Source organism: Cololabis saira, chromosome 20, assembly GCF_033807715.1.
Source record: "Cololabis saira isolate AMF1-May2022 chromosome 20, fColSai1.1, whole genome shotgun sequence".
NCBI classification, from domain to species: domain Eukaryota; kingdom Metazoa; phylum Chordata; class Actinopteri; order Beloniformes; family Belonidae; genus Cololabis; species Cololabis saira.
In genome coordinates, this window is record NC_084606.1 from 27,352,687 (window position 1) to 27,365,002 (window position 12,316).

The 12,316-nt window shown below is 42.2% G+C and overlaps 1 protein-coding gene across 1 annotated transcript in view; it reads left to right on the forward strand.

Moving 5' to 3' along the window:
* Positions 1 to 12,316, forward strand: part of LOC133419939 (pyruvate carboxylase, mitochondrial-like) — a 290,321-nt gene that overhangs the window by 40,907 nt on the left and 237,098 nt on the right. Inside the window, exon 9 of the mRNA XM_061709419.1 lies at positions 299 to 382. Within this exon, the coding sequence (XP_061565403.1) occupies positions 299 to 382 (84 nt within the window). The remainder of the gene's footprint in view (positions 1 to 298; positions 383 to 12,316) is intronic.

The window sequence follows — 12,316 nt, forward strand, 5'->3', positions numbered from 1 at the left end:
TGTAAAGTCTATCATCACCCACAGCTTCATTTTGATCCCTCCACCACACACCTGATGATTTCATGAAGGCATTTGATGTCCGTTTTGCCAAAAGCAATACTTTTCATCCAGGACAGCTGAGTTGTCATGTCCAGGCAAAGTATAACTGATAGTTATATTGTCATTGCAGTTTTATTGAAGTCAATTACTTAAACCCATTTACATGTTTTCAGTGAGTCTGAATTATGCAGCGAGTGCTGTGTTTTTATGGTATAATGATGCACTGATGGTATAAACTGATATTTATTTTCCTCTCAAGGTTGTGGAGATTGCACCTGCATTTCAGCTGGACCCCCATCTGAGAGCCAGACTCCACTCTGATTCGGTCACCCTGGCCAAACAGGTACTAAACGCCAGGCTGCCATTTCCTCCCCTCTTATTTTTAATCTCTTTTCTTTGTGAGCTCTTTTTAAAGTTTGACATTTTCGTAATTTCACGACGGGATCTCTAAGGATGGAGCCTTGATGAATGTTAATGATGCAATGATTGTTGTGTAGAAGACAAGTCATGGTCAGTCATGTTATTACAGCCCGATTTTTCTTCAGGTTGAAAATGTTGAGCTTTTTTTGCATTTGTAAACCTGCTGAACAGGTGGTGTAGTAATGGACTTCCGATCACTTCTCAGGCTACAACCACATTAAGTGGCGTTCTGAAAAGGAAACCCATCTGCGTGGATGTTTCACCGCCGTTGATGCATATTACATGGCCTTTCAGTCTTGCTAGGTGTACATGCACGAGTGAATGCAGGCAGAAGTTGTAATTACTTTTTTCCTCTTGTGGCTCCTCTTCCTGCAGTGCAGGCAGCTGCTGTACATGTGCCAGCATGCCAAGTATTATTGAAAGCAGAATCTGGCTGCACATCATCTAAACAGGGAAGACAAAGTCGACAGCGCTCGCTGTTCCGTCTCAGCATTGTTTACACTATCGAGGCACGTCTGTATGTTATCTTCCCGTGATGGTTGGATGATAGGAGCTTGGCTGCGTACTCTGAACAGCTGCTGTACTCGTGAGCGGGTGCTGCTCTCAGAGCTTCTGCTCTGACCTCGGGGCACAGGGATGCTGCCCCCTCATCTCCTGGGGTGAACTCAGATGTACTGGCTATGAGCTGAGGTTTGTAAGTGAGCCCACTCCAGCCTGAAGCAGGGAGCAGCTCCAGGCCTGTCACAGACCCTACGGTGTGTGCTGAGCTACTTAATCAACCTCGCACACCAGCTCAGCTTCCTCCATCTCAGAGGAGGTGACGCTCCACATCCCAGGTCTCTGTGGCGGAGGGTCTGTCTGTGAACGTGTATGGTATACTAACAGAAAGATGGCGGACCAGAGAAGGAATGGTTAAACTGATGACACTTTTCCTGGAGGTGATTCAGGACTAGTTTTTATTTAGGGGGTCTGAGCAAACTACAACCGCTTTCATGGAGCTATGATTCAAATGAAGCAAGTATTTATGCTTTTCCATAAAAGTAGTGTGATTGCTTGGTTGTTTGCTGTAGTTAATTCTGCTTATTTCTTTTTTTTTTTTTTTTTTTTTTTAACTTAAAGCCCGCCTTTTTTTTTCCCTTTTGAAATAGATTGTCAGACTTTAGTGTTGCTGACGTGTCGGCTCAACTATGACGGCATCACTTAAAACTCAAACCTCAGCTCTGTGAAGATTTCAAGAAGTGGCCTCTTTGGGTAATGACCCGGTTGGGGAATGGATGGATGGGGGGAGGAGGGAGAGACGGGGGACATGATTTGGCACAGAGATGACCTTGGGTATGCAAGACGGATGGAAACTTATAGTGAGTCTCACAACGTATCCCTGTTCTAGTAGTGACTCCTGGTGCAGAAATGTCACGTGACCCAGCCTGCCTGGATGGTGACGATCAGCAGGGGGGAACTTTAATCCATGACTCTTGATCACGATTTGACAGGTCGTGGTTAAAGGGTAGCAACATGAAGATGCAGGCTTGTTCATGCACGTAACCATTTAATGTTAAAGGAACGACCTTCGAGCACTCGAACAGTGACACATTTTCAGCTCCGTCACTTCTGAAACCTGCTTTTGAGATGGTATTGTAACAAACTGAGCCTCAGTCCCTTCACTGGTTTCAATGTTACTACCGTGTTATGACCATGCTCTGCAATTTCTTTTCAGTTAGATTTATATTGTATATCACACTCGCACTCAATTGTCCTGGTAAAAACCCAAGTAAAGCATCCAGGAGCTTTTTTTTAATTTTTAAATGGAGAATTGAACGTAACCTAGAGGGAAGGAACTGTAAAAGCTATTTGTCTATCAAAAAATCTGACTTTTATTTAAACTTCAAATATAAAATGATTGTGTGTCTCATGCAATTTTTAAAAAGAAAATTTAAATTGGCATGTCCGACCTTTTTGAAACCAAAGTATGTCAAGAAAAGACATTAATAAGTGTATCTCCTAATACCATTTCCATATCTGCAATTAGAGATGGGAATGTTTGTACTTTGAATGTTGACTTTGGTCTTCAAGAATAGTTTGTTACATGCATGTAGGGCTGTGCGATTAATCGATTTTAAATCTAAATCGGATTTATTAATCAAGACGATGTTAAAAAAAGGAAAATCAGAAAATCGATTTTCCTTTTTTGCAGCTGGCTGCATTACAGACAGAGCTCTTCTAGTCATCTTTGTTTGGTCAAGAAAATTGTAAATGTCACTTTAATAAACTCAAGGAGGATTTACAGTATCTTTCAATTGCACTTCATTCCCAATACGGAAATGTGTTTGCTATTTTTCTTTAAAAATAAAGATAAAATATTTGAAACAATTTATTTCATTGTCTTTTGTAGTTTTACCAAAAAAATCGAAATCGAAAATCGGGTTTTCAGAGAGAAAAAATCGGGATTTTATTTTTGTCCAAAATCGCCCAGCCCTACATGCATGTATAAATGTATCTTTAACCCGTGTGAGACTGCTGCATGCACTGGACCGGCCCTTACAGGTACAGCACATAGCAGTTCCAACATGGGGACAAAGTCGTGCATGCACCTCTCATGGATCAAACCCGCAGCATTTGCAGATTATCAGCAGGGGTCTCACTTACCCTGCGCCTTATCCTCCGCTTTTCCTCCCTCTCCCACTATTGTGGTTCGTTTTCCCCTCAGTGTTTTGTGACTGCGTTTCAGTTGGAGGCACTTCCCAGAGTGAAAGCATCCACTTCAGAGCTGAGCCCGGCTCTCCGCAGGTTGTGAAATATGCTCCCTAAGCAAAGCAGAGATTGAACGTCGGCACTTAGTTTGGGATTATTAATGCATATATGTAGTTTTCACAGCTTGCGTATCTACAAATTGCACAAAAGAGCAAAAGATAATGCAAGGAAACGTGTATTTTTCATTAAATTTAGTGGTCTTTTGTAGCACAGAAAATAAATGACTGGTGTGTAACGGCTCTTGGCCCCATTCGAATGCACTCATTATGAGGTGCAAGTTAGGGCACATAATCCCGCGGGGGTTGATGCCGTTGAATTTTAAGTCCCTGGTTTTATTCAAAGACAGCCCGACTCCTTTACTGATGCTTCTCCCGCCGCTTTCACTTCAATTTTCTCTTTTTCTCCTCTTATCAGTCAATAAAAATGTCAACAAAGAAAAGGAATTTCTTTCTGATTTTCATGCATTTGTAATATAGAAATACTTTAAAATCTCTGAATGCTTCCTCCTTTTTGATCCTTCTCCAGTCACCTGTTTGAAGTGACATACTTGGAAGTATAATGATATATTTTAATATGTTATAAAAAAAATCCTTTTCAGTCAATGATTGCCTGGAGTCTGGAGCCGATGACATCATCAGTCTGCACTGTGAAACAGTTCTTTAAGCAGGGAGTACAACACAATGAATTATTGAGAATTAATTCAGCCATTTCTGTCACTGGTCATCATGATGAAACATCAATGAGCCTATTCCATTGACAGCTCATGACCAGACCAGACTATTTGACCAGTGACGTGGTATTGTGTGGCTTGTGAGCTATTCATTTTATTTATTTAATTTTTGTTTTGTCCTCTTGTCATTCTGATACATGCTTATATTGGTCTTGTCTATCCAACGAATCTGATACCAGGCAATTTTTATTTATCATGGGCACAACCCACATGTGCAGCTCTACTTCTCACCCCACAAATGCATGTTGCCTACAAATGTGGCACCATTTAAAAGGGAAATAAACCAACTTCCAAGGTTAGAAGATTAATTGCCAGAAGCCGTGCTGCAACAAAGAACTAATCTACCAAACGCACATTTCCTTGGTTTGTGTGCAAGGTTTAGTTCCGTTTGGTTGAATCAGCACACAAACAAGCAATTTTCAGAAGCATCAGCCGCAGGTACACTCTGGTTATGACATAAAATACAGAGGTTATTGAGTGCGCCGCCCCTTTGTTGTCTAAGGGACTAAGTCAAAATCTGGGCTTGCTGACTATTGAGTGGCTGAGTGTTTGTGTTTGTAGAGGACTTTACACCTCACCCCCTTCCTCGCACACACCTGCTGTTTTTATCATAACGGCCGCACCATAGTGAGGTCCCCCCTCATCGTGCCATCTGTACGTACAGCCCGTCCTCTGCTATCGACCACCTCCGTCTCAGTCTTTGAGAGAAGCAGCTTTGTCTTTGAACTTGCTGCAGGCCACAACATTTTGTGATGGAGTGTCCCAGAGAACAGAGCTGCCTGGCAGCGCTGACGACTGCAGGAATACACTTGAGCTCTTGGCAGCGGGGTTTGGGCTCAGAGTGGATATCAAGGCAGGCGCCACAGCAAAATCAGATATTGTAAAGTGGCCCACTTAGCTGCTATGTTTTATCTGCTGCTCATTTGATTTTTGTACATTTAATTTAGAAAAGGTTTGTTTTTGTTTCGTCTTGATTTTCTGGCTGTGATGTTGCTGCTTTGTGATCGTCCTTTCAGGAGGAGGATTATGGCTGACCCTGCATTCACACTGAAAGCGTCAAAAATCTCCTGATGCCAGCATCGCGCTGCTTGGTGGATTCACACTGAAAGCTGCATGCACTGCCGACGCCTGCAGTGGGCGGGGCTAAAGCTGCGCTGCAGAACTGGAGGGAACAAAGTGTATATAACCTAAGCATATATATATATATATATATATATATATATATATATATATATATATATAGCGTGCACATCTTCAGTTTCCTATTTCACCATAGATCACACTTTGGGAAGCCTTCTTTATATTTTAGCGTTATTTCCGCATAGATAAGAGTGAGTTTGATGCTCCTTAACAAGTTTTGTTCGCGGATCAACAGCAACCATCAGAGCCGGGTCGGAGCGGATTTGGTCATGATGTTTAAACTGTGTTTTGTGATTAATAAGCAAGTTTTTTAATTATTTTGCGTTGGATCGATGTAGCAAATAACATCGTTCGGACCATACAGCCCCTCAACCCTCAGATACGTGTTTCACGTGAGCAGTTCAGGTAAAAACGGCAGTCAAATCAGCAAAAATGTCAGTTTGCTGGATGAAATATATTAATTCCTGATAAAATAAGTTTGTTAGTGCACAGCTCTGCTCATGTACCTATGTGAATGAGTGTAAGTTTGTGTGTACACGAAAGTACAATCTGCATTGAGGCTTCTTGCTTTGGGAATCCCGGTCTGTGATTGGACGCTGCTTCGGCGTCGCTGCTGCTCATTTGCATAAAGTTCAGATTCTTCAACTTCAAATTGACGCGCTGCTCCCGCTGCTCCCGCTGCTCCCGACAACTCTGCTGCCTATGCTGCTCTCGCTGCCTCTCGACGCGCGTTTTCATAGAAAATGAATGGCAGCCGGCTGCCTATGACACCCGTGACGCTTTCAGTGTGAATGCAGGGTGACACTCACTAACTCATGCAGTATTACAGTCGGCCTGAATTGTTTTTATTTTATCTTTTAGGGATGCATTTTACTAAAACGATTTGTCTTATTGCTTGCTATTTGTGATTTTAGTTTAGCCTTCTTTGATTCTGCTTTGACATGCGATGCTGTGTTCTGCATTTAATTTGACAGGTTCAATAATCTCTCGACCCACACAGCCTAACTTTTACAGCAGAAAGTTGTGATTCAGTCTCAAGTTCTCCTTTGGTAACCACTTGTGTGGCGCTCTCTAAGTGGGTTGTTGAACCCCAAATGATGCTTATTTCAATACGGTTACCTCATTTGTTACTCCAGCGTTTTGCAAAATTGCATTAAGGTTTGGATTAAGTGGGGAAAAAAACTGTAATTATCATTATTTTGCGATTAATGCAAAATTCTCCATTGGCAGGATTAAAAAAGAAAAAAAAAAAAAAAAAAGAAACTTTTTTACATATATTATACACAAACAATGTGTCCTTGTTATTATAATTACTTTATGAATGTATGCACTTCTACAGCAAAAAATAATCCTACAGGCTCCCTGCTGGTGCATCTTTTGCTCACATCAGTTTGCCTGATGTGCTGTGTTTGGTGTTTATCTTTGGGCATGCGGGTCACTTCAAAACAGAAGGGAACTGTCTTTGTCGTATGATTTATTAGAGAGGGGGAAAAAATGAAAAAGAAATCTTAGCATGAAGCTGTGGTGTAAGTCATTTAGGCTCTTCTTTATCCTGAAGGACATGAATACGACTCTGTCCTTGAAGGAGTTTAAGACCCAGACCTTGTAGGTGGGGTTGCTCAGCGTGCTGCCACCAGATTTTTAGGATCGCTGCCTGATATTGCTAGTTGCTAGCTAATTGTTAGTTTCGATGTTGTACATTTATTTGCCGCATGAACCCATTTCTCGTAGTTGTATTAATTAAAACATTTTTATTACACAGTAGCAGCGGGGTTCAGTTAGATGTTGAGCACCATTCTACGTTAACTAGATGTGGTTTGATGCCAACATGACTAATATTTGCGGTAATAAACAGGCCTTTGTCCAAATATTAACATATGTACCCTGCCTTTTAGCCATATGAGATACACTTAACGTATTTGTTGACACCCCCTCGGCTTGTGCTGCTCTTTCAGAAAGACAAATGATCTTGGAGCCCTCTTTATTTTGTGGTTTGGCAGCAAGTTCTGGCACTCCTCTGGAGCTTCTCACGAATGCAGTCGGCCTGCAAGCAAATGAGGGGGAAAAAAGAAAACTGCAAGTTGGATCCGTGATGATTAACTTAAAGCCGGTCTAATGAATCCCATTCAGCTGATTCCACGGCCAAGTGTGAAGGGCGAACGGTGCCTCGCACGGGACATAACGTCATAATCGTTCTCTGATTTGATGCATTGCTTCATCTTGGATATCCGTGAGCAATAAATGTCGAACTAATTGATCATCCTTTTCGTGTGGAGAAAGTTTAGCAGGTGTTTAAAGGAGAAATGTTATACGCCCCTCCCATTGTGTAAATGGATTTTAAAAATTCATGCTAGGCTACAGTGATTAGTTGATGTAAGAGTTTTAATGAATGTTGTTCCAACAGCAGCATCGGAAGTAAAATGAGGGTATCTGTGTCTATATCTGCACATCAATCCTAATTGTTCCGGTTGCTTTAAGAGCTGCCACAGGAAGTGGTGTAAAACTGCCCGTTTTGAGGTGATTGATTTGTGCTTGGAGTTCGAGGACCCGTCTGTTGCTTGAGAGGAAGCACTGTGGGACTTCCTTGTGTGCTGCCTCCTTTCAAAAGTTTTTACAGCCTAAAAAGTTGTTCACTTTTAAAAATAACAGCTAGAAGGCCTGAAAATGGGGCGTATTGCAGCTGAATCAGTTTTTCTTGAATACAGTACATAACATTTAAGATTTTTTTCTCCATCCGTGATAAAGTGGATTGATGCATCTTCATGAAGCTTCCATCAGAAATAGACAAGGCTATATTTTCTACACAGGATATTTTCTTATGGCACTCAAGTGCTCAAAATGAGGTTTAAAATAAGAGTGTTTAAGTCCAGTGTTTGTTGTCTCTAGATGTTTGGGTTCTAACTGTCTGCAGCCTGGTATCATCTCTAAACACCACCAGCTCTGTTTCTGTACTCCGGCCAAACTTGAGAGAGTTGAAATGCTCGGTGTCTCTGCTCTGTGGTCATTCAGATCTTCCCAGCCATGTACAAAGATTTGTCAATCCATAAAGGGTATTAAATGTGGAATTAGTTTTGCTGTCAATCACCATGGCAACCGTGAGTGAAAAGACGACACACTGTCATGCACATACACACGGAGAGGTTCATGAAGCAGGTCAGTGTCCTGTAAACATGATTGCTGCTGAGACACACGGACGCACTGTTTGTGCACCGTCATGGAACTTTATTTAAATATATTTTCTTCTTTTGAAAGCCACCCTTGGTTTTTTTTTTTTTTTTCATTCGAATTGCTTTTAGGAATTGGATCAGCACAGATTCTGCTGGTGTGTGTATTTGAGTGATGCAGGATATTGTATTCTTGCAGGTTAGTGGCATTTATGATTGTTTAGTTTTTTCCTCGTCAGTGTTTGTAGCGTATAGCTGAGTGCCGGCAGCCCCTGTCAGGGATCTTCTACAGTATAAGGCCTGCATGTGCTGCATATGAGAATTTATGTGAAAAGCTGAATAGAGAACCAAGACAAAGGACAACTTATTGATTCCTTCTTCCAGCATGAGGGGAATGTGAGTGAGTTTCCTTTCACAAGCAAGTTGAAAGGATGAGGAGAAGAATAGTGGAAGAGAGTATATGGCAAGCTTTCCTACTGGCCTGACTTCAGTCAGATGTTCAGCCATAACATTTACATGGTTTTTATCATTATGCACAGATGCAAAGAGAGACAAGTGGCATACATGACTGAAAGGTTTTTACTGTAGCGATTTTCAAAATAAGATGATCTTGCCTGCATGCAAATTCAAAACAGATTAACTGTTTTTTTTTCTTTTTAAAGATTTCATGATAATGTGCATCTAACCAAATGTATACATGCAGAGGTATGTTTGAAATGTGGCAATGTATTTCATGGAATTGCGTAACATTTAAAATAAGTCATCTTATTTGGTACAAATATGATTGATGCAATTTTTAAACGGAACTACATCCTTTTCAGACTCAACAATGGAACAAATAACCAGTTGTAGGATGTGGATTCAAATGTAGTGCAATAGACAGCACGTGCAAGATATCACACTTAGAGCGACATCGTTTTCTTTCTGATGGCGGTGAGCGTGCATCTCGAATGATTTACTCGGCATTTGATAACATACTTTGGAAGGAAATGAAATCCCATTTCCCTGATGTTGGCGTTTACGCGTCAAAGAAATGGTGATTGTTGCACCGGTGTTTTTCTAGTGTTGAGGATGTGTGGTTAACCTTCAGACTTCTTCAATGTCAGAGATCTTTCAAAACGAACAGGCGACAAAACGTTGTGGATTGTGAAAGGACAGATAGTTGAAAGCAAATATGCAGTATTAAATTGTTTCAGCGCCTCACATCTTTAGTACCCTTGTAACGGATGTGTATCCAAACTGACTGTTTCTATCCCATACGAGTCTGGCTCATGCAGGCACCGGCCTCAGCTTGTGCCTTTGGAAGCTGAAGGTGTCCAGTTGGTTGTATTTCTTGTTTATATCCCCGACCTGGAGAAAGTGCTCAGTTTTTATTTATCATTTCTGGTTTTGATAGAACCGGGTTGTGAACAAAAGCTGCAAACTGCTTTTTCTCTGCAATTTACCTGCCTGCTGATGATGTACATCAGGACCATCCCAGGCAGTCACAACGAATAAAGCACTTTCAGTACCTATTGATGTTGGAACTCGGGTGTTGGAGCTGCCGATAAGGTTAGAAGCTGTATGTTTCTTGTCCACCCCAGTGCCCTGTAATCATCTGCCAGTTTGTCTGCCCATAAACAATAATTATGCGCTTTATCGAGGTGGTTGTTCTGTCCACGTTAACTTGGCCTTGCCAAACATTTTTGAAAATGTGGTCATCCACAGTTTGACATTAAACTCTTCTGGCTATTTGGCTAGTTTGTAATTGAATTAATGAGGAACAGATGCTGCCAGGCATGCTGGACTGCTTTTTGGCAGAAGACTGTAAATTACACTTGTAATGAAATCATAAGCGTCCCCCCTGGGGCGTTTCCTGTCTAGCCTCGTTCAACAGTACTGATGAGGTTGCAATGCATTACTCCTCACTTGGCATCCTAATGATGTTCATCATGTCTAGATATTACTTAATCTGCTTTACAGAATGCAACTGTTCTACTTTCTGTCAATTCTGCCAGAGGACTGTGAGGAAATGAGACCAGATTATCGATACAAGTCGTGTAACGCAGGCTGAAGACTTCCAGCAGAAAATTGCCTCGAGACAAATTTAAACTGGAAGCAAGAGAAAAGTTTCCTTTTGTCTGAATGTACAAGCAGTAGGTGAGCAAATATTTTCTCAACCACACAAGGTTGTTTTGGTCCAGCTTTGGATGGAGAAACAAGACTCTAAAACACTTTAGTGCAGACCGAGAAAATTACATCGCCCCCTTTTCTATCATCTATCTCTCTATCTCTCTACACATTTTTTTTTTGGTTGTTTTTCAATTGAGTAAAAATGACTCGAAGCAAGGAACAATTATGAGGTCAAAATGTTTTGAGCAACAATTTAACACTGTTTTATTACAAAAGTACAAAAAAACAGTTTCAATTAGAACATTTTTGCAACAAAAAAGTACTTTTGAGTGGACATGGGCTACTGAAGTACAATAAAGGCACACTAGACTGCCAGAAGTATTCGCTCAGCTGCCTTGACTCACAACTTAAGTGACATGCCATCCTTAATTGGGAGAATGGCTTCCAACATCTCTTGGAATGCTGAAGCATTCAGTTCCCTTCGCTGGAGCCGAGGGGCCGAGCAACCTCACACCATAATCCACCATAATGCAGTACTGTTGTCCTGGCAACAGCCAAACCATGACTTGTCCATCGGATTGCTAGATGGAGCGGCCTGGTTCGTCACCCAAGAGAACACGTCTCCACTGCTCTCGAGTCCTTGTGTGGCCCCCATACTGCCAACGATGAATAATGTAATATAACTTGTGCTTCCAGGTTGAGCTTATGAAACATGGTGCATTTGCAGCAGCTGCAGATCCTGCGTCGGTATCTCCGCCGTACGCCGTCTCCCTGTTGGACTGATTCAGACCATCATCGACCCGAAAGCCCATACTGATAAGGTGCAAGAGACTTTACAAGTTCCTCCTGCTCCACATACGGTGTGTGTGAAATATGAACTAGAGGTTCACAACTGACAAATACTGATCCAAACGTGGCACCTGTCAAGAGGTTGGACACGTTGGACAGTGAGCTGTCACTTATATATGATTGTTGGGGAAAAAAAACGGTGTGAGATGGACACTAGCGATGACTAAGGATGTCCGGGATGGCAGATCTCCAGGCTCCTGGTTGGTTGGATGTTGTATCCACAAACCCCCCCCAGTTAGTTCTGGCATCAGTCGATATTTATATCATACAGAGGACAAATGAACTTAAACTGACTTAGCATACCACCCAAAAGTAGGGCTTTGAATGCAAAGGCACCCTAAAGTTCAGACACTAATTTGAAGTGAGGAGGGAGTGGAGTGGCCTAGTGGTTGGGGCTTCGGGCTCATGATCCGGAGGTCGTGGGTTCGAACCCTGGCACTGGTGTCACTTTGTGCATGTGGGAAGATGCTTTACTCTTGGCTTTCCTCACTTCACCCAGGGGTAATGGGTACCTAGGGGAAGTATCCAGCGATAGACTAGCGTCCTCTCCTGGTTACCACCTGTTCGCTACAGAGATAAACACCGACTCTATGGGCCACAAGGCTCGAAAAGGACATACAAAGGCACCTTAAAGTTCAGACATTAATTTGAAGTGACACAACATAATGTACACACCTTGGCACAAGGAATTGAACTGACAGAATTTGGGACAAACACAATTGTTTTATTGTTTTTTTCCTCCCTCTCCACGTCATCTTTTCTTCTCTCCTCTCCGGAGTGTTTCTCTCCCTGCAGCTGTGCCAAATCCTGTAGTGTGGGTGTCGTCACACGAGCTGCAGCCAAATCCAAGGCTCTCGCGTGCACGCAGCCACCGGCTCGCAACCGCAGTCCTGTGAAGTAGAAAAGCCACTTCTGCCCTCGTTGCCTTTTTGCAAGAAGTGAGGGAGTGAAAAGGAGAGGAGGCGGGTGGTAGGAGGGATGTACGCAGGGAGCGGTATCACAGGAAGATGCAAGTTTGCTTGAGCAAGCTGTTGGAAGAAATGAGGGAGGGGGGGAAAGTGTTTTGGCTCTTTTTTTAGCCTTGGGTTACTGGCAGTGTATTGTTTTCACTTGA